Source organism: Aotus nancymaae, unplaced genomic scaffold (genome assembly GCF_030222135.1).
Source record: "Aotus nancymaae isolate 86718 unplaced genomic scaffold, 86718_ANA_hifiasm-v0.15.2.pri h1tg000039l, whole genome shotgun sequence".
Classification (NCBI taxonomy): domain Eukaryota; kingdom Metazoa; phylum Chordata; class Mammalia; order Primates; family Aotidae; genus Aotus; species Aotus nancymaae.
In genome coordinates this window covers 11,202,823-11,225,866 of record NW_026988453.1, presented here as the reverse complement: position 1 = coordinate 11,225,866, position 23,044 = coordinate 11,202,823, and the positions used below count along the sequence as shown (strand labels likewise).

The 23,044-nt window shown below is 48.1% G+C and overlaps 1 protein-coding gene across 1 annotated transcript in view; it reads left to right on the top strand.

Annotated features, from left to right (window-relative positions):
- PLXNA2 (plexin A2) overlaps window positions 1–23,044 on the top strand; it is a 115,974-nt gene that overhangs the window by 59,886 nt on the left and 33,044 nt on the right. The window contains exons 8-10 of the mRNA XM_012459256.3: window positions 676–772; window positions 3,703–3,893; window positions 21,955–22,106. Of these exons, the coding sequence (XP_012314679.2) occupies window positions 676–772; window positions 3,703–3,893; window positions 21,955–22,106 (440 nt within the window). The remainder of the gene's footprint in view (window positions 1–675; window positions 773–3,702; window positions 3,894–21,954; window positions 22,107–23,044) is intronic.

The following is a 23,044-nucleotide window of genomic DNA, read 5'->3' as shown; positions in this document are numbered from 1 at the left end:
CTGTGCCGGGAGAGCTGTGGGCACTTCTCCCTAGTGGACTGCTGGCTAAAGTAAGGCTCGTGGGGAACTAGAGGGCCACCGCAGGGCTTGGCCGGCTGACTGCTCAATGAGACTCCCAGCCTTACAGAGCAGTAAGAGGGTGTTAGCTCTGCCTATGGAGACATATGGACTTTCTAGAGAGACACGTGAAAAGAGGCACAGCAGATCCCGGAAAGTACTGACAGAAAGTGGCAACACCGGGGGATGGACAGTTTGGGGTGGGTCTGCAGGGTTGTGGGAGAGGACTCCTGGGGAAAGTGAACTGAGCTGGGCTAGAAGAATACGGGTGGGCTAAAAGGATGGAGGTTGTAGGGAGATGGTTGCATTCCTAATAAGATAGGAACTCAACGAAGACAGAGAGGGGCTTAAGAAGATGTGTCTGGAGAAAGGTAGATTTCAAAGCTTTCCGCAGGAGAGCAGTGGAGGAGAAGGCTGGAGGAGTCAGCTTGCATCCGATTATGCAGGGCACTGAATGCCAAGCTAGGGGCTTGGGTGGGATTCTCTTGGCATTAGTGACTGGGATTCAGGGAAAGGGTGTCATAAGAATAATTTGAGCAGCACACAGGGTTTCCCTGCATCCCTGACCCCTGGGATGGAGAGCCTCTTGAGCCCCATGCCCCTGCCCTCTCCCTACAGTACCAGTATGATGGCATGGACATCAGCAACCTGGCCGTGGACTTTGCCGTGGTGTGGAATGGCAATTTCATCATTGACAATCCTCAGGACCTGAAAGGTAAGCGGCTACTTCTGGGTAGAAGTTTGATCTTTTCACGACCCCGGGAAAGACTGGGGCTGGAGGGATCAGAGCAGCCAGACGCTGTGCCATGAATAATACACTCCGTCTGTCAGCGGAACTCTTCAGAGGATCCTAAAGCAACATTTGGAGCCATCAAAGGAGTCCTGTTGGGAGCCCTGTTTTATTACAACCAGAGCATCCGCCGGGCAGCCGCCAGCCCATCCACGTTATTCTTTGGCTCCTGCAGGCTTTGAAGTGTCTGTGGAACCTGACCTAGGAGAACAGCAGGCAGGAACGTCCCGCCAGTTTCCCTGGAAATGGAGATATTGTTTCCAATCAGGCTCTTGTTCCCCTGTTGTTGGCCCTGGTCACGATCACTGCACAAAGAAGGTTTTTAAGGCTGCTCTTCTGTTCCTAAGGGGGTGGGAGAGAGCAACATGCAGACTCCAGCTCACATCTGGAGCAATGAAGCTCAGGAAGGGGGACTGGCTGAAGCAGGAGAGCTGCTCCACGTTCTTATTCATCGTCCTATAAATCCACATCACAGAGCTCTTCCCATGTGCCAGGTAGGCCTGACCCTCAGTGCAGCAAATACCAAGATTCCACCCTGCTCTCAAGAATGATGAAAGTGATTCCAGTATGATGAGCACTCACGATGGGTGGGCATTCACTAAGTAATTTATTAGAGATTATTTTCCTTAAGCATCACAGTAACTCTGAGAGGTATGTACTGTTATTATTCTCATTTTCTAGATGAGGAAACTGAGACCCAAAAAGATTAAGAAATAGGCCAAGAGTCAGATAGTAAGAGCTGGGATTAGAACCAAGACAGTCTAATTTCGGAGCTTGTAGGCTGAGCCACATCACGGTGAGGATCTGCTACTAGGGCCGGGATTTAAACCCCTTCCCCCTGGAATACATCCTTAACCCCTCCTCCCACCCTTGGCCACATGTCTCACCACATTTCAGGTAGCTAGGGTTGTCACAAGCCTCTGCTTCCGCCTGAGGAGTCAGCCAATGGAAATGGGGTGGGGGCGAGGCCATAGCAGGGGCTGCAAGTTTTTCAGCATCTTTAGGGCTGTTGTTCCCTGTCCCAAATGCTGCCGTTAAAATCGAAGCTACTTAGACTAGGAGAAAGGAACCGAGCCAGGAGGATTATTTTTTGTCTATTTCTCCTCATATCCAAGCCAAACTTTCTCACTGCTGAGACACAGGAGACACTTTCCCTGCTGGGGATCTGGGCTTAGATCCCAGAGGTTGCCTTAGCACCTGGAGCTTAGAGAGCAGCCACATCTGAGCTGTTGCATCAGAAACTCTACTTGTGACTTTTACAACGTTGAAGAAGCTCTGAGATCGCACAGTGTTGTCTTCACATTCATATCCCCTTCACCCGCCAGCATGAGTGTCACTGCAGGCTGCTCAGTTGGCTGGGTGGAGAGGACCACACCGTTTAAAGACTCAGGTTCTAGAATCCAGCAAAGTGGGATTCACCTGCTGGCTCTTTCACTTACAGCTGTGTGAATGCAGATGAATGACCGGTCCCCTTTACATCCAGTGACCTTATCTGTGAGGTGGAGAGAAGGATGCCCACTTCTCAGGGTCAGCATGAGGAGCAAATGAGCTCATGAGTATGGACCATGTGGTACATATTTATGGATGCTCAGTGTGTACTCACTCATTTTAAGATTCCAGTTTCCTGCCCTCTACCTTAAAAAGCGTTAAGCATTAGGGTATTTAAATATAGGCCCTGCAGCTGGGACTAAAGGATACTGGACACAACAGAGGAACAGGATGAGTACCTGTGGGAAGAATTTTAAAACTGCCCTTTCCCTGGGGCACGTGTGTCACTTCCAGCAATGGCATACCACCTGGTCCTGAAAGCTTATATGTGCTTGACCAAAAGATGGAAAAATGACTTTCACGTGTTTTGCTTTTGACTCAAAATCTCAGCAGGCAAGGAGCTAAGTTCAGGTTCCTGAACCTGAAGCCCAGTTCCACTGACTCGCTGGTTATATTAGGACTTTTAAGTCAACAGGAGACAAAAGCAAAGGCAAAGAGTTTGCACACTGCAAATGTTACCATTTGGATAGCCAGTTTGTCCTCTCTGGGGACATATTCTCCATCCACAAGGTCTGAGAACAGGGCTATGTCACCTTCTTTTTTTTTTTTTTTTTTTAATCAGCAGTGCTTCCCCTACTGCTAGCCATCTGACCTTTCTTTAACCCTCAGCTAACTCCTCTCCCAAACCCATACAATTTCCAGCTTACCAGACAAGATTCCTCTGTTCTCAGGACCTACCACTTAGCAGCACAGGAAGTTGGAGTTTGAGGATTCCAGTTTGGGAAACTGATCTTACTAAGCTCTAAGAGTCATTATCTCTTTCTGAGCCTCATTTTACCTGCAATGGAGGAAAGCAGCCTTTCCCTCCTGCACAAGGACCATATGTGAGAGTGTGAGAATAAGAGAGATGGCAGCATAGGAATATAGCACGACTTCAAAGAAAATACAATGAACATGCATAGGGCATCAGATATGTTACAGGCACTGTGCCAAGCACTTCATATACAGTATCTTATTCCAACCTCACAAAAAAACAATGATTATCTTCATGTTAGAGATTAGGTAAGTGAGGTTCAGTGAGGTGAAATCCTTTGTCACATTGCTAGGAAGTTGTGAAGCCACAGTTAAAGCCGTAATCTGATTCAATCTAGAGCCAGAATTCTTAAATCATATTATTTTTCCTAATGCCCTTAAGTGACTGAAAAGAGGCTCAATTTATTAATTCCCCATCAGACATTCTTGCAATGATAATGATGTTCGATGGTGTTATCCATGGTGGGGAAGAGCTTCTATCACACCTGCGAGAGGAGCATGCGTTGTGAGCAGCCCTTTCTGGTTTCATCGGTGACCGTCCTCTCTCTTTGCAGTCCATCTCTACAAGTGTGCAGCCCAGCGGGAGAGCTGCGGCCTCTGCCTCAAGGCCGACCGGAAGTTTGAGTGTGGCTGGTGCAGCGGCGAGCGCAGGTGCACCCTCCACCAGCACTGTACCAGCCCCTCCAGCCCCTGGCTCGACTGGTCCAGCCACAATGTCAAGTGCTCCAACCCTCAAATCACCGAGGTAAGTCATCCAAGTTCCTATAGCAGGAAGGGGCGGCCAAGAGCTGACCCCAAGACAGTGGAAGAGGAGTGCAAATTGAGCCTTCGTAGACAAGTTCTTGGCATAGAGAGGAAATCTCTCGTTTGTGTCTCGATGGCCCCCGTCTAGGTATACGAGGTGAGTGTATGGAAGCTCATCCTCATGCCTGTGCATGAATGTACAAGCGCATTGGTGTGCACGTGCACACGACAAGGGAGGCAGAGCCAGCCCAGTCTCCCTGCCAGGCTGGCTGAGCCAAGTGAGGAGGAGAAATTGGCTCCGTGGTGGGTGAACGTTTCAGAAAACAGGTTTAGCTTTTCTCAGCAGAAATGTGATTTCAGGAGCCGCAATTAGCTCGGAGTTGCAAAGCTGACAACGGAAGAAGAGAGTAAAGGCAGGCACTACATTAGCCACCGTGCCATTTCTCAGGATTTACTCCCTGTCCCAATTTTTTCATGCATTTTAATGGAAAGAAAAGGAAGTTAATTATCCTGGGGAAAAAATGATGTTTCCAAAATAGCAAATTTCGAAGGAAGATGAATAGATGATGTGGATGAAAATGGAATTGCTCACGTTTTGAATGGCCGGGGAGAGGAGTCGCTGTAGTTGACTTTGTTTGTGTTCTGTGCTCTCCCTTCACTGCTCCCTGGTCTGTAACTGTCACTCATGCTTTGAAACTAACTGCACTTTCCTGATGGGGACTAGGAATAAAGGGCTGGGCAGGTACCCCGGCGGTCTGCATGTTTAGGAAGGGAGGAAGGGCTACTCCTTTTCTGCCTCCTCCCTGAGCTGCTGCACCATCCTTTCCCCTGCTTTATTGTCCCTGCCAGCCAAGGAAAGCAACTTGGTCCTCACCTATGTCACAGAATATTGGGAAACTTCTAGAACATGTCTATGATCATATCAAACCCCCAGATCAGTTTAGAAAAGCAACTCTCAAGATTGAATGGATGCTGCTGACCTACAGATGGGTTATTTGAAGAGGTAACGAATATTTATTTAATGTGCGTAAATTACATTTAATCCTCACAACAACCACGGGAAGTAAGTATTCTCTCCCTCACCGTAGAGTTGAAGAAAACGAGGCTCAGAGAAATTGAGTGACATGCCCCAGTTCATACAGCCAGTATTTGAACTCATATTTAATTATAAAACCATTTTTAAATTCTTTACAATATGCCCAAGTAACATAAAACAGGAAGTGGTGCTTCCTCTTCCTTAGTATCTTCCTTAAGGATCTTTCCTAGACCAGATAGATGCAATCCATCCCCAAGGCCGCACGTCCCGGGAAAGTGCAGGACTGTCTGTGGGAGAGCCTGACTGCTTTCAGGCCCTCATTCATCCGCGTGGAGAGGAGTCAGGAGAGCGCAGACACTGCCTTTCAGACAGAGCTACTTCAATCCCATTTTAGTCTTGACTGTGACCGGGGATGGTGCCTCCCGACTTTCTCCTGTGTCTTTATGTCTCTGGAAGAGAATGTTTGCGGGGGCTGCTGGCGGTGCCCCAGCCTCTGCCCTCGGACAGCTAGCTTCCTGAGCTGCTCAGGGCTCCGTGCCTTCCCCCTGATTCGAGTGATTTCCGGCCACTGCTGGCCTGAGAACGTGCACTGTTCTGTAATTCTTGCTGCTGCAGTTGCCAGTCTCTACATCTGTGGGCACCCGTGGCGTGGGGGAGCTTAAATTAGGCAGAGACTTGCTTCCATCAGCACCGCTCGCCCGCCTCTGCCCGCCCCAGCAGCTGCACCATCCACTCCCCGACTGGCTGGGGCCCCTTTCCAGCCCCAAGGCAAGCTTCTCGCTGGGAAACCTCTGCCTCGGCTGCCCTGCTCGCTGACCAGGGGCTGACGGGCTGCTCTGTTCACAGAGGACACCCAAGCTACACGAGGCTAATTAACCCCCTGAGGTAATTAGGCTGTAATTGATTTTTCCCAGTGAAGATATCAGCAGGCATCGGAGGCCCCAATCTCCTGCTGGTGTTTTTCAAGTCGAAGCTGTTGAGAAATGAAGGAGCATCTTTGGAGAGAGACAAATCCATGCTGTGTCCCAAGCCACTCGGGGGACAGCGCTCTGAACAGGACATTAGGGAGGGAGTATGCAGGCCTGGAATGCTGTATTCATGATTATCTGGAGTATTTTCTTTCATTTGAATATTTCTCTCTTTTCATTTTCTCCTACCCTCACCCCATCCTCCTTTCCCTGTAAAAGTCATTGTCTCTTTCTTTAACTTTTCATTCTTGAAATAATTTTAGATTTATAAAAAGGTACAAAAATAGTACAAAGAACTTTCATATACCCTTCACCCAGATTTCCAAAGTTAACATCTTACATAACCACGGTATAATTATCAAAATCAGGAAATTAGCATGGATATAATAATACCATCTAATATGCATGCCTTATTAACATTCTGCCAATTGTCCCACTGATGTCCTTTTCTGGTCTAGGATCCAATCCAGGATCCCATGTGACATTCTATTGTCATGTCTCCTTAGTCCTTTAATCCTCAGTCTTTTTCTGTCTTTCATGACCTTACTGTTGAGAAGTACATGCTAGCTGTTTTGTGGAATGTCCTTCAGTTTGGGTTTGTCTAATGCTTCCTCATGATTAAATTCAGGTTGTATATTTCTTTGGCAAGAAGGACCAACAGAACTTGTATTGTACATACCCAAAGGGCACCGGAGGCAACTTGAAGGGGATCTCAGAGGCCAAAGCTGGGCAATTTGAGCAAGAACATAAAAAACGATAGCTGTGGGTTTCACCAATAGAATAAAATAAGAACCCATTGGTTTCTCCTGATAAAAAGAAACAAACACATAAATAAGTAACGGGGGGGGACAGGCGCGGTGGCTTATGCTTGTAATTCCCGTTCTTTGGAGGCAGAAGCTGAGAGGATTACTTGAAGCCAGGAGTTCAAGATTCGCCTGGGCAATATAGCAGGACCCTGATCTTTAAAAAAAATAATAATAATTTTAAATTTCACTGGGTGTGGTGGTGTATTCTGCTTGTGCTAGCTACTTGGGAGACCGGGGTGGGAGGATCGCTTGAGTCCAGAAGCCTGAGGCTACAGTGAATTATAATCATGCCATTGCACTCCTGGGCAACAGAGTGAGACCCTGTCACTTTTTTAACTTTTTTTTTTTTTGGAGACAAGGTCTCTCTCCATCACCCAGGCACAAGGTCTCTCTCCGTCACCCAGGCTGGGGTGCAGTGGTGTGATCTTGGCTCACTGCAACCTCTGCCTCCTGGGTTCAAACAATTCTCGTGTCTCAGCCTCCTGAGTAGCTGGGACAACAGGCATGCACCACCATGCCCAGCTAATTTTTGTATTTTTAGTAGAGACAGGGTTTGCCATGTTGGCCAGGCTGGTCTAAAACTCCTAGCCTCAAGTGATCCACCCACCTCGGCCTCCCAAAGTGCTGGCATTACAGGTGTGAGCCACCGTACCTGGCCAAGACCCTGTCTCTAAATAAATAAATGGGGAGAAAAGAAGCTCTTCTTTACACTAGAATTCCAACTAAAAAACGTAGAAGGAATTATGGAAATAGAAATCACCATTTGACAAAGTACACAGTAATCATTGTTGCAGGCAAAGAATGGTCAATGAACACTAAAATTAGTAGATGAAAGTATGATGAGAAATAGGATATTTACGTAACCTTAAGCCACTTTCCCATAAGATACTTACTAATTATAACAAGAACAATAGTAGCTGGGCGGTGAAGAAACACAGTAGACCCCACCCAAACCAACTGATGAAAGTAAACAAAACCAGTAATGGGAAAAATCATCCTCATGTACCTTTCAACAGAATGCTCTGAGAAGGACACAACTTCGTTTGTATGATGTCTTTGGCAAGAATGCGTTATTTGCTAAAGGTAACCTTTAAGGAGAATCAACTCTTTTTCTTTCTTTTCTTTTCTTTTCTTTTTTTTTTTTTTGAGATAGTCTTACTCTGTCACCCAGGCTAGAGGGCAGTGGTGTAATCTCATCTCACTGCAATCTCCACCTGCTGGGTTCAAGTGATTCTCTTGCCTCAGCCTCCCGAGTAGCTGGGACTACAGGCACACGCCACCACACCCAGCTAATTTTTGTATTTTTAGTAGAGATGGGGTTTCACTATGTTGGCCAGGGTGGTCTCGAACTCCCAACCTCAGGTGATCTGCCTGCCTCGGCCTCCCAAAGTGCTAGGTTTACAGGCGTGAGCCACTGTGCCCAGTTAACTCGTTTTCTTTCCTTCAGCTTTCTTGGCTAATCCCTTCACACTGGTATCAATGTTTTCCCCAAACCTCTGAATCATTGGATTTCTATGAGGCCTGTACCCTTCGATGCAGACCTCCTTGTCCCCTGCCTTCATCTTCAGAATGGGTGCCCTCTTTAGTGCAGTCACTCTGTGCAGTAAACTGAAGCCACTTACTACAAAGATCCTTCTTGAAGGATGAAAAGAGAAGGATTCTATGATGGCCTGTAATGGCAGAATTTCCAGTCCTGGAAATAAGTGGAAGCTGGAATGGATGCTGTGCTGCCTCGGATGGCAGAGAAATAAATGAGATGACCTCAGAGGAGTTCTACTTCAGAAAAAGACATGGGCTCACACATAGTTAGATAAACAGCTATGTTCCTTCTTAACCCCTCCTTACCCCATCTTCTCCATGGCAACCAGGCCCATCCCGGGGGATCCATCTTTTATGGCAGCTTCGTGTAGAACAAGTTGTACAGGCTATTGAATTTCACAGTTTACATAAACTTCAGGTTAGGACCCCCTCAGGACTCACCGTCTGCTCCTTCTCAGCCAGCTCACGGTGTGGTAATGATGCTTTCCCCCTTGTGAGGCCTCGTGAGCTGCTCCCATTTCCAGCTGTCATCCTGGGTGTCTGTGCACGTGTCACCTGTTCAACCCCAGGAACAGGAGACGTGCAGAGGATTGGAAAGCCCATGAGATGTGTGGCCCGCCATGTTTCTGTTCCCCCAGCCTGTGCTTCAGGACCTGCTGGGACCTCAAAGAGGAGGGTGTTAGGAGCCACCCACTGGAAAAGAAGGCCCAGAGAAAACATTTCTTAAGGAGCCATGAGTAGGCAGGATCCAGCAGAAAAGGAAAGGAAACTGAATATTTTCTCGGGAAGATAAACTCAGAGAAGGTAAAGGGATTTTGGAGCTAACATAACAGAGGTCTTCTTCACTGCAAGTGAATGTATCAGTTTCCTAGGCTGGCCCTAGCAAAGAACCACAAACACGTGGCTTAAACAACCTGAATGTATTTGGAGGCCTGAACTCCAAGATCAGGGTGTCAGCAGCGTGGGTTCTTCTGAGTGCTGTGAGGGGGATCTGCTCCAGGTCTCTTTCCTGGCTTCTGGTGGTTGCTGGGAATCCTTGGCCTGTAGAAGCATCAGCCTGACCTCTGCCTTCATGTTCACATGGCATGCTATCTGTCTGCGTGTGTGTCTGTCTCCCTAGTTTTTTTATTTAATAAAGACCCAGTCATATTGGATTAGTGCTCACCCTAATTATCTCATTTTAATATGATTACCTCTCTAAAGACCGTATGTCCAAAGAAGGTCCCATTCTAAGGTCTTAATTAGGTCTTTACCATATGAATTTTGAGGAGACAAGAGTCAAACCATAAAAGTGAGCATTCCGATCATAGGGATGAGATGCCACCATTCCAAATGCATTAATTCACTCATTAAATGAATATTTAATTAATGACTACTGTATGCCATGAACTGTGCTGGGCTTGGAAGCGGTCACATATATATGTGAGTCCTGGGTAGCGAAGCTAGGTTATGCGGCCTCTCCCAGCATAGCCCCAGCCTATCCTTGAACATTGGCCACCTGGAAGAGCCTGGAAACTGACCGCTCTGCAGGCCACTGTGCTTCCTCCACAAGGTCCAGGGCAGACTTCTAATCTCCACCCTCTGCAGCTGTGTCCGTGTAGGAGGAGGACTGAAGCAGGGATACAGGTCTACAGGTCTGCTGCTAATGAGGACACTAACCTCAGGCAGGGAACGTGAGCAGACCAGCCAACATTTAAATTCTGGGAGTCCTCATGGCAATCACTTCTCTTTAACAAGACTCTCCCATGTGCAAGGATCTGAGCACTTTGCATTCCTACTCCTCCAAACAACCCTGCTAGATGGCTGTTATCATCTTCACTTAAGAGTTGGGGGAAACAGCCCTTAGAGAAGTGAAGAATTGGCCCAGTGGCACAGACACATCTGGTTAGTGGCACAGCAGAAGGCAGACTTCCTCCACCATACCGTGATTTCTCTCTTGATCAGGGGGATGGGGGGACTATTCCTTGGCTATACATTTCCCCACCTCATCCCACCCCAAGCGTATCCAAAATGTCTGCGGCCAGGATCAGAATCCTCTTGGAAGTATCAAGAGATGCCAGACAAAATGACAACATTGGCTACCCTTTGTGCTGAGTCTTAAAGTAACTTTCACCTGTCTTTCTAAGCATAATGAGGTCCACACTTACTCCTATGAGTGTGAGGACAAACAACAAGAAAGGGATATTGGGGTGCACGTGAGCTTGGGGCAGTCACTGCTTGCCTTTCAGGGGGAACATTATTCTAACTCCTACCCCAGTTATTTCTTGAAGCTATTAGATTCAGTTGGGTTGCTTTTTTAGCTATACCCACCAATGAGATGGCCATTAAGCTAAAGTGAAAGCTGGATTCCCTGGCCTGGCAGCTCTGACCTCTCAAGCATCTCAGCCTGATGGGAGAGGCCAGATGATGGGGCCCAGGTTGGTTCACACTTGCAGGCAAGAACAGAGATCAAGGTGAAGCCAAGGCAAAGCAGACTTAAGATGCAGGGGATGAAAACCAGAGTTGGTGTGACCAGGAACCCACCCTTAAGATGTGAAAGGACATTCCTGTGTGTTCCTGAAGTCACCTGGCACATTGCCCCATAAGGCCACACTGATGCCAGGCAGTGGAGGGGTTAGGTTTACAGCTGCTTCTCCATTGATCACCATGTAGCTTTTACTTAATGAATTTTTCAGCCTCAGTAACTTCTCCACCACCTCCCTAGTCCATGCTTAGGGAATACAAATTCTCTTTAACATTATCTTACGTATCTTAGGTCCATGTAACTGGAGAGAGAAAATCAATTACAGAAAACCATGTACACTGCCCTCCAAAACCAAGCTGAAATAATTTCTGATACCTTAATAGTTTGAGATGATCCATCGCTCCTGCTGGCTCCTGTTCTTCACCTGCACGAATAATTTAAAGTAGATTTGTTTTGCCTGGATTCTCTCAGATGCAAATGCATTTGTGAAACTGTTTGGGAAACTGGGACATTTACAAGTATTTGTCTGCGAGGCTGCACCAGATCTCTGCAGGAAAGGCCAAAAGCCACCTGCCCAGGGCCAGAGTGACTCACTGCAAAGTTCCCCACAAATAAATAAATAAGTCAGCCAGCTTTCCCAAGAAACAAGCCGGCACTTTGATCTTTCGTTCATTTATTTGCAGGCCTCATTAATATAACATCACTGCAACAAACAGCTAACGGGGGATGGTGTCAGGATGAATAATGGAGTTACTCTGCTGAGATAACAATTAGGTTTTGAATGTACTATCAGCTAAGACAGAGCCAGCAAGGATTCACGCCGGGCAGGAGAGCTGGCACCACCAATGCCATAGATTCCTACAGAGCTCATCAGCCGGGCTGTAGCCTACCGTGAAGAGTGCACACACAGGCACACACACAGACACACACGCGTATGCTCCAAGTAGAAAAATATGCCACAATTTGCTTTCTTGGACCAGCGTCCAGGGTCTTTAGGAGCCAGAAGGGAATGGAAGCATGCAGCCACAAAGTTGGCACCACTGCCCTCTAAAGCCAAAGGAGAGAATTAGGAAGGAGAGGAGATGACTTGTCCTCACTGGTTGGTCCTGATTAGAAGGCTCCTCAGGGCAGATCCCTCCTGAAATCCCAATCTCAGACACAAAAGCTTTGAATACAGAGCGTGAACATCCATTGGGGATGCTGATGGGGCTGAGGCCATTCTGGAGTGGCTTCTCTGGGACGTCTTCTTCTGGGAGTCTGTGACATTAATCTCTCTTATCTCCAAGGGTGGGGACTGACCACCTGCTGGAAACCATGGTGAGAGCTGCAGACTCATCCAAGGGGCAGCCAATGATAGGCTGGGCAATGTCCACATTGCCCAAGTCAGCCTGTCCGCCCCTCCCCTGAATCACCACCAAGACTAGTACCCAGAGGCTCCACCGCATCAGATGCTTGTGAAAACAGAGCTATGTTTCCTTTGGACCTTGGCTAACCCAGCTTCCACCTGGATTTCTCCATCATAAAATAGTCATGAGAAAAATCATAGTTAACACTCACTGAATGCTTACCTTGCACTTAGCAAAGCATTCAGCACCTCACATGTCATCTCATTTCGACCCCAAAACTGTCATGAAATAGAAGTTAGTATTGTCATGAGACCCATTTGACAGATGAGGACACTAAATGGCTATGAGGTCTGATAACTTTCTGGAAGTGACATTGAGAGTAAGTTTTACAACTGGAATTTGACCCACAGCTACTTTACTCAAGAGCCCCTGTGTTTGACCAGTGTACTATCCTTCACCTCTTTCCTGAGCTTACCTGGACAAATAGAACTGTCAATCTGCAGAACCAGAGGAGAGAAAGGAGCTGGCACCAAGCTCTTCCTCAAGCCTGCTGCAGAGATGGGAAGAAAGCCAGTAGTCCCCAATCCTGGCATTGTTTGGGCAGACTGGACATGCACAAAGAGAGAAAAAAGGGGTAAGGCCAAGAGGGGAGCATGGCTATGTTTCCTGGAGTGAGGTCAGAGAGGAGGCAGGATGGATACTGAGGGGTTCAGGGAGCCAGAGAGAGCAGGAGTAAAGGGAGTGACCAGCAAGGCCAACCCCAGAGCTCCTTAGAAAGCAGCCTTCGCCATGTCTTAAGTCCTGGCCATGCACTTCTTGATCTGTACATCTTAAGCCTGCTGCAGAGATGGGAAGAAAGGGAAAGGGGCTGGAGTGCCTAAGCAGACGGAAGTGAAGAGCAGGCCAGGGCATGCGTGCTCATGGTGCGTGACCAAGGATGGGGTCTTCCCCGGGGCAGTGCTATGTGAAGGCAAAAAGCAGCGGTTAGACACACCTGGCTGAGCTCTGCCACTCACTGTGGAAACTTGAACAAGTTACTTAACCTCTCTGGGACACTATTTCTCATCTGAAAAATGGGAATGATAATAATACTTCATACCTTGTTTTGAGCCCTTAGTGGGATACAATATGTAAAGCCCCTGGCACAATTCCTTACTCATTATAAGCACTTAACAAATGTAAAAGCAGCAGCCATCATTCTCAGAATCTTCAATACCCTGGAGCTGAAGCCCTGCTTCTGGCTTCTTTCCTGCCATCTCTATCAGCCTGGGAGATACAACCAGAGGAAGATAGGGTCTCTGGAATGGGAGCTGGGCTTTGTGAAGCTGCCACCACGCTCCTCTGCCCTGACAAGCCCCTACTCTGAAGTTGTTCCCAACCCTGCCCCGACAAGGCTCTGCCTGAGGCAGAGCTTGGGAACAGCCCACCTGAGCCCTCGCTCTCCAGGCTTCCAAGCCCCTGGGCCTTCTAGCGCCTCCTGCCTTGCTCCCCGTGCAGCCCTTCGCATCTCCCCAGCTGTAATTAATCGGCTGCATCTGCTCTCGCCCTTGGGCAGCTTTGTGGCACAGTTCCCTCCGAAGGGTTCAATTAGTGGCTGCAAGAATGAGATCCGGGGGCAGCATCACGGCGGCTGCTTTCCAGGTCATGGCACTCACGGAGGAAAACAAACATGACAGGGTTTGGAAGGAACACAGATTTAGCTGGGGTGCCCCAGCACTCTCCAGGGCTCAGTTGTGCTGTGCCTCTGTCAAGGTGGGGTCTGAGCATGTGGAGAAGTGACTCCCTAAACCAGAGGTTCCTGGAAGCTTTGAGAGGCCCTCAGCAGAAGATAGGAATCTCCTACTTGGTCCCCTGCCGTGGCCGTATGTGCTATGACCTAGGCATGCCTGCCTCATCCCACATCCTGCTGGCCTAATCTTCCTGGCTTATGATGTACAGATCAAGAAGTGCATGGCCAGGACTTAAACTAGCCACCTTTATGCATGGGCGGGGTTACTGGCTGCTCTTGGGGCAGAGTTTAGGTCTGCCAGCCTGAGCTCTCTATCCTAAAGTGTTTCCCTTATTTTCCTGCTGAATCCTGCAAACAATACACACATTTTTCATTCTACAACCAGTCAGTAGAGATCAGTGCTCTTAAGGCCAGTAATAATACAACTTAAAGTCCCATTAAGATGCAAATACAGCTTTCTGTGCTTGCTACACACAAATAGAGAAAGGGAGGAGGGAACAGCAGCGGGAAAGGTGCTTAAAATGGGGAAAGAACCCCTGGGAGGAAAACACGAAAGAACACGGGAACGATACCAAATGTTTATCCTCCACTGGGTTTTGCCCAGGGCCAGCCTGCTTAATGGCGTGTGTGACAAGCAAAGGAAGTCATCTTTGCAGGCCCTCCTTACTGCACATCCATCAGTCAGGCCTTTGCTGAAGCCACAACCCGAGTTTGGGTCACTACACTCTCAGGAGATGCATAGAAATCCAAGGATCCAGAGAAAAGCACCCAAAATGATCAAAGCGTTTAGAAACCAAGATCATTGGAGAGAAGGTTGGAAGAACTGTAGAAGCAAAGGCCGGGGTGACTTAATTGCTGTCTTCGGTAGCTAAAAGATGTTTGATGAGGAGGCAGCTGTTCAGTCCTCCATTCGATGAGGAATCAAACCAGAAATTGGCTTAGATTAAGGCAAGGGAGATTGCAGGAAGAACTGTTTAATGATCCCGATGTTAAGATACTGCATCACTCTCAGGCAACAGTTAGGTACTTCTGCTCCTCTAGTCATCACTAAAGAAGGATGTGGGATCCTTCTTTAACCATGGGGATACATTCTGAGCAATGTGTCATTAGACGATTTCATCCTTGTGTGAACACCAGATGCTAGAACACAGTCTGTTCTACTATCTGGTTGAGACCAGCATTTCCTTTTAACAGAGAATTGGGGATATTTATTGACAGTTCCTCTGTTCCAGGAAGCGTGCTAAGGATTCATTTGCTAAGAAAAGCTAGATAGTTATTGTCTTATTGAGGGAATGAGCCGTTACAGTGCAGTGTAGCAATGTGGTCCTGGAGGTGTTCATAGAGGGAAGTGGGAGGGTAGAAGGGGCTGCTAAATCTGCTGAAGGAGTCAGGGAAGGAGGAGGCATCTTTTGAGCAGAGACTTGAGGATGGGTAGGCATTTGTCAGTGGACATGCTTGACCAGCACAGGGAACAGCGTGACAAACGCATAGAGGCTTTGTTCCCTGAACTCCTGGACACCCTCGAACTCTCCCAGCGAGCACACGTACAGTCAAGCATCGCTTAACCGTGGGGATACATTCTGAGCAATGTGTCGTTAGACGATTTCATCCCTGTGTGAACATCCTGGTGTGTACTTACACAAACCTAGATGGTGCAGCCCACTACACACCTAGACAGCAAACCTGTACTGCGTGTCACTAGTCCTGAATACTATAGGCGACTGTGACACAGTGGTAAATACTTGTGTATTTAAACATAAAAATGGGATGATAAAAATGTGATATAAAAGATTTAAAATGGTACACCGCATAGGGCATTTACCATGAATGGAGCTTGCAGGACTGGAAGTTGCTCTGGGTGTGAGTGGTGAGTGAATGTGAAGGCCTAGGGCATTACTGTGCACGACCATAGACCATAAACACAGTATGCCCGCAGCCTACACTGAATTAATTAACGCATTGTTTTCTTCTTTAATTACAAATTAACTTTAGCTACTATAACTCTTTACTTTATAGACTTAATTTTAACCTTTCGACTGTTTTGTAATAACTCTTAAAATCCACACTTTGTATAGCTGCACAAAAATATTTTCTTTATAACCTTGTTCCATAAGCTTTTTTCTACTTGTGAAATTCACTTTTTTACTTTTTAAACTTATTTTGTTAAAGACTAAGATACAAAGACACACATCAGCCTAGGCCTCCCCAGGGCTAGGTCTCCTGCCTCCTTACCTTGTCCCGCTGCGAGGTCTTCAGGGGCCACAGCACACACACAGTGTGATGACAGCTCCTTCTGGAATCCCTCCTGAGGGACCTCCCTGAGGCTGTTTTACAGTCAGCTTTCTTTAATAAGTAGGAGGAATACACCCTAAAATAACAATAAAAAATAAAGTAAGTGCATAAACCAATATCCTGGTCATTCAGCATCATTTTCAAGTATTATGTGCCGTACATAATTGTATGTGCTAGGCTTCCATATAACTTATGGCCTCTACAATGCCCCTAGGTGGTAGGAATTTTTCAACTCTGTTATAATCTTATAAGACCATCATCATATATATGGTCCATCATTGACTAAAACATCAATATGCAGCATAAGATCATAATCCATAAGAGGATAGGGCCAGGACCCTGGGAGGTCCCGAGTGTGAGGGGCGGGCAGGGGAGGGGCACATAGGCAGTGCCAGCAGAGCGCGGAGGGAAGAGCCTCAGTGACCCCCTTTACCCCAACCCAACAGCAGCAGGCTGCTTCTAGGATCTTGTTTCTCCAATCCCTTCCTTCTAGCTCTCACTTCTGAGGTCCACATGGGGAGAATTCAGATAGACTTCTAGTCCACAGTATAAAATGGGGTGAAAAGCATGGGGCTGAAATGAGTCAATATCCAAAGACCTTCCCTGCTGATTTAACAGGTTTCACTTCCCTTCCCCTCCTCCACATCCCCACCACACACACACACACACACACACACACACACACCCCAAACTGTCACATCATTTGTTTGTGTGGGTGTCTCATTCAGAAGTACTTCCCTGAAAGAATTAACTGAGTTCCTTAGGGAATGCTGTACCTACCCCAGAATGGCTGATAGCCAGGGAAAGAAGAAATGGCCAGAAGGGAGGGAGGAAAGAATAAAGAACTTCTTATACAGGGCCAGTGTTCTTCCAAACTTATTTTGGGTGAAAGGATGTCTGGCTCTGAACCTGCTTCTGTGCAGGGCCCAGAACTCTCCAAAGCCAGGACCCTGCTCTGGAGCCGTCACCATTCCCTGCCCACGCTCAGCTTCGGGCATTCTCCAATCAGCCCATGAGCAGCTCCTTGAACCCCGGGTCTCCCCAGCTTCTGTGATGAACTCCCTGATCCTTGTGTTGTTCTTGCAGACCAATAGGAGGACTTCCATCATCTCTAACCCTGCCAGTTCTAACAGCCCATGTTGTAGTCGTCTAGGAAGACAGAGGTGCAGGGAAGCGCAGGGAAGGAGAATACCAATTATCAAGACCTGCTCTCTAAACCAGCATACTAAGGACTCTCCAAATGTTATCTCACTTCATCTTCACATCATCCCTATGAGGCAAGCATGATTATCTGTTTTTGAATGAGGATATTGAGATTCAACGTCACATAACTTGTAAGTGTTAGAGCTAGTATTTAAATTCAGGTCTGTCTGACTCCAGAGGTTACTCTCTTCCTTCTGCAGACGCAGTCCCAGCATCAGATGGTCATTCTTCCCTACCTTAGTGTAGCCAGCAGCATAGAGTTATCTGAAACTGACCAAGACACGTGGATCTGCCTCCCACGCTGGCCATACTTTGGTTTCCCTTCTGTCATTGGGGCACTTCATGTGACTCCACCGCAGCCTCTCACCCTCACTTCTGTGGGAGATTAGCTCTGCCCTCCCCTGCAGCCTCTCAGCTGCATCTAGATCTGGAAGGACTTCCCTGCAGTCCTGCAAGCAGTAGCTGGGGATTCAGCCAAATTGCCCCTTTATAGGTCCATGTAGAAAGGCCAGACTTGGCTTCCAGGAGAGCCAACTTTGTGGGACGCAGCCCCAGGTGCCCTGCAGTTGAAAGCTGATTTTAAGAGAGAGCCCTGGGGACATGGTCTCTGTGTGTGTTGGGTCAGGCGGCCGGGGTTAGGGCGTTAGGGACCCTGCGGCTTCCTGGTCTGAGGTAGTGCCCTGCAGGGTCCTGCTCACTCCCTCTCTGGAGGAGAAATCCTTTGTCACCAAGCCTCCCCTCCCTGGCCGTCTTCAAATACTTGATCCTAAGAAGAAACACAGAAGGCAGGGTACAGGGTCCTTGCTTCCCAGGCCCACCACAGACAGCGCATGGCCCTTGGACTCATTCTCAGCTGCCTGGATGGCTTCAGACAACAAAAGCTGCCTTCTACAGGGTGTCTTTCTCTGTGCTTTTGTACTCTGCACACAGACCTCCCCCTTGAGCCACTCTGATTTTTAAGCGGGAGGTGAATGAGCAACATGTCCAAAGGCTCAGGGATTTTTAAAGGGCATGATGTAGAAAGGAACCTCAGATAGGGCAGGACGTGAAGGATGTGCTATTGAATGGAAAGTGTGGCTGAAGGGATAAAAGGGATCAGAACCAGAAAGTCCACACCTGCCAGGCCAGCCTTAGGAATTAGGGGCTTTGCCTTGGCAATGGTCAGAGCCATGGAAGGTTTTTAGAGCAAGTGACTTGTAACCTGGTCAAGTGATGAAGCATGTGTTTGTGAAGGTCACCCTGGCAGCTAACTGGAAAGTAGATTTACGTGCAGACCCTTGGGGTTAGTATGGGTAGGAGATGATGGAGTCCTGCTGAACACCTACTCTGGAACACGTGGACTCAAAAGACACCGGGGAGCGAGAACCGATAGGGCCTGGTGACTCTCTTTATTATTCCTGGTAGATGAGGGAAAGAAACAGCCGAAGGTGCTTGCAGAATTCTGGCTGGGTGCATGGTGAGTCCATTAACCTTGAAAGAGGATCTGGGAGGGTAATTGGCTTGGGGGTGGGAGGAAGAAAAATTAAGAGTTCATTTTTAGACATGGTGAAATTTGAGGTGCCTGAGGGACATACATGGGGAAGTGGAGATGCCCAGTAGCAATTGGATATATGGCCATGGAGCTCAGGAGAGGGGCCTGCGCCAACCATATAGATTTGGAAGTCGTCAGTAATGGAGGCCTTGGGAATGCACTTGCAAATCAAGTAATCGCCACTTCATCTGTGTTTTGGAAATTCAGACTTTTACAGGTCAGTTTTGCTTTCAGCAAGGAAGCTATAAGCTGTGTCCCGTGTAAGCCCCAGAGCTCAACACCTGCTTAGTTGTCCCCTGGACTCCCTTGCCACCTACTCGGGTGCTGGCAGCATAGTACACGGCATTGAAAGAAGACCCCCATGAAGACCTCACACTCCCCAGGCACTTTCCAAGCCCTAGGGACCTGGTTTAGTGACCCACGAGGACACTGATTCTCCCAGCTTGGATTCCCCCAGCTGCTAGCTGGATCTACCCACTCACTTATCTCTTCATGCCAAGATTACAATACTTGCTAATAATTTACCCAAAAAACAATCTTCTTCTCTAAACAATATAAGCTGGATTATGCTTCTGAGCAGCTCTGTGCTAACAAATAGACCCTACAGCACCCCAATGCCTATGACCATGTGTCTGCCACTGATCCTTGAATGTTGGAAGGGAAACACTGCAGTGATTTGCCAGCAGGAGGAAGCTACCCCGTGGAACCTGCCGACGCCGCTGAGGATCCACAATGCAGTCCCCACAGGCTACCTGCAAGACAGAAATATTTTTAGGCTTCCCAGAAAGATTTCATTTCACAGTTTTTCTGAAAGGTTGTAATTAACTGCAGTGAGCAAAAGAATGTTTTTTAAGAAATAAAAGCAGGAGAAGGAAAGAGAACCAATCACCACTGCTGTGTCAGTTCCTTTGGGTAGGTGGCTTCGTGCCTTCCAGTTGGCTGGGGGAGGGGATGGAGGGGCTGGTGAAGCTCATTCTAAGTGGCTCAAAAGAGAACCAGGAACTAAAAGCAAATCGTCTGCTCCTTATGCTCCCCTGCAGCAGGTACGGAAGCAGCACTTTCCGTTTCTCATTAATAAGAGTCCATCTCCCAGAGCCCAGGAGCCCCAGGTCCCTGAGGAAACTGTGCCAGAGGAGACTGGGACAGCCAGGATGGATTATTGTTGGATGTTTTTAGAGTGCAGGGACAGAAGAGCTACAGGGGCTGTCAGTTCCTCACGCCAGCTCCTTCCTCTCCAAGTTGTCCTTCCTTCTCCCACCCTCACCTCCAGCATACAAGACACCTCTGAGCCCACTTGATTCATTTCATGCCTGTTGTTTATTTTTATTCATAAGGAAGATATTTTATTCTCAGACAAGGGAATCAGAGCCATACATAAGGTGGCTTGGGTAAAATGAGTCTCCAGATAAGAGTGTTCAGGGCCTGGATGGCACAGAGGGAAGGAGGCAGCACCGTCTTTGGCCTACAGAGTAGGATAGACGGGCAGGAGGTCTGAGTTGAAGAGTCGGCTCTGCAGCCAGCTTACCAAGAGACCGGGAGTCCGAACAGCGTATCAGCCAGGCAGTGAGGGGAAGAAGCATCCTTTTTCTGCTCACTATCACTTGGCGGTTGGTGGCTGAATTGGCAGCATCATTCACGGTGCCCACATCACAGGAAGGGAGCAGTGCACTTGCTTAGGTAAGAAGGGTCTCCAGAGCTCTCTACAGCGAGCTCACCTGTACTCATCCATCATCTGCACCCCAGGGCACACTGACCCTGCCACCCCCTCGGACACCCCACCAGCACATACAGGGTCAAGAGGGAGACTGTCCAGAGTGTCCAAAAACGGAGAGACTGTGGCTCTGCCCAGGTATCCTCTTCTGGGAGATTCTAGTGGACCCTCGATCTTCATCAAGCCCCCCCTCCTTTTTTTTTTTTGCTCCTTCCTTCTTCTGTCCTGCCCATCCTAAAATGGAGTAGAAAGAGCACTGGACCTTTTTACAACTGTGTATACAAGTTGTTCAAAGTTTTGGACATACCCCTGACTCCTCTGGGTCTCATTTATCTTGCTGTAAAAAGTAAGGATCTTAGAATAAGATACTCTGAGATCCCTTCCAGCTATGAAATTCTATGTTCCTCTACTGTCTAGGATAGAGTTCACTTCTAATTATTTTTCCTGCTTCAGATAACTACTGGCTACAAAGCGTGAACTTAACTCATTGGGATCTGTTGGATCCCAAAGAGCTGCATTTTTCCAAGAGTCTGGTCTGTTCCCAGATAGAACTTTATTACATCTTGGGAGCCCCGTATTCTGCTATTCTGTTTCCAGCATTTGGGGGCTCAATTAGGGAATGAATAATTAGCAATCCTTGCTAAAAGAAGCCAGGAAAGATCTGGAAAATCCTAAAGTTATTTCTTCTTGGTCCTAACGTGTGTCATAGGATGTTTTTTGCAGAGCAATGCCAAATGCACTTCCCATCTTTGATCATCCCCCCTGCAGCCAAACCCAGTCTCTACTCTCTGCGCTCCCACTGCTTTCTCTCTGTGTCTGTCATCCCTGGACACCCTGAATCAGTGCTATTCATGCACCTCCTTTATCTCAGCCCCCTCTACACTAAGTTTCTTGAGGGCAAATTTCCTGTCATATTCTTCATTGTACCCCCGACGGGCTCTAGCACACAGCAGTGGCAATAATAACACTGTCACAATTACAAAGCCCTCTGGTTTCCAAAATCCTCCCAAGCACACCTTCTATTTGGTGCTTCTAAGCTCCCTCCGAGGTTGGTAGAAATGATTATACTCCCTTCACAACTAAGAAAACTGAAGTCCAGAGACATATGTGACTGATTGTAACCAGGCAACTAGTGAATTAGAGACATGTCGCAAACAATGGTTTTCTGCCTTGAGTCGAGTATTTTTTCTGATTTTTTTTTAAATAACTAGATGAATGAGTGAATGAATGAATGAATGATGTAAAGAACCGAAGAAGCAGTGTAAAACACAGCATAATGTCAAGATCCGAGATAAACCGAAAAGTGGAGAAAACACACTTACCCGAACTCTTGGTGCCCATAGGTTCTGAAACCTCCCTGGGGGGGGGGGGGGAAGGGTACTGCTGTTTCTGTTCCTGTGACCAACCCAAATTGCTAATCCCATTTCCCTCCTGCAGATTTTGACGGTGTCTGGACCGCCAGAAGGAGGGACGCGAGTGACCATCCATGGAGTGAACCTGGGTCTGGACTTCTCTGAGATCGCCCACCATGTGCAGGTGGCTGGGGTGCCCTGCACGCCCCTCCCAGGGGAATACATCATCGCTGAGCAGTGAGTCCCTCCTGGCCGGCCCTTTTCCCATGGGAGCTTCAGAGTGGAGACTGGAGACTCTCCCCTCTCCCTTCTCTGGGCCTTTTCCATGATTCATCTCCCATTACCTTCTCCTCCCATGGACCTGCCCCAGAAACCTTCCCAGGACCCCCTCGTCCATCACCTCCACCCTCAGGGGGTCTCATTCTGCTTGATTCCCTGTTCCCCGGCTCTTCTGGCATCAGGGCTCTGGCACCAACCGTTCTTCATTCTAGTCTTTGCCTGCCCACCAGCGTGACTGAGCGTTTCCTCCTAGGTCTCCCCCAGCCCTTCCCGTGCCAGCCCCCATTGGAATGCATCCCGCACGGTGGGCTGTGGGCAACAATTTGTTTGTTGCATGGGGCTCTGACAGCAGCTTAATCCGAGCAGGGCCTCCGCCGGAGCAAATTCATTTATTTCACTAAGGGAAGTGTCAGCTGGAAATTAGAAAATAGGTGTGTAGTGGCGGACAGGCGAGAGGGGCTCCAGGAGTGACATATGTTCCAGTTTGGGGTGTTCATTTGGCAGTGGCGGTCGCTGAGGAGTTGGTGGGCAGGAGGTGGGCATGAAGCTGGGGGTGGGAGGGTAGAAAAGGGCTGCCACCCCTCTGAAGGAGAAAGCGAGGAGCAGCCCAGTCATTCTGCGTGATTTATCAGGAAAGTTGGGTCAAGCCATTCTGATTCCACTGTGAACACAGCTCTGCAGGGGGTACTAGGAGCATGAGCAAGAGTGTGACTTTGGGGCAGGGACTTCCTTCCCTTAGCCTCACCCCTCTGCCAGCTCAGGTCTTTTCCTCTGATCGCTCCCGCCCCGAGGCAGCCTTTAGTGGCGACCATAAAAATGACATCGCTTTATCTTCCATCAGCACTTTGCAGTTAACAGAGCACTTTCTCATCCACTATCTCACTTTTAATTGGTAA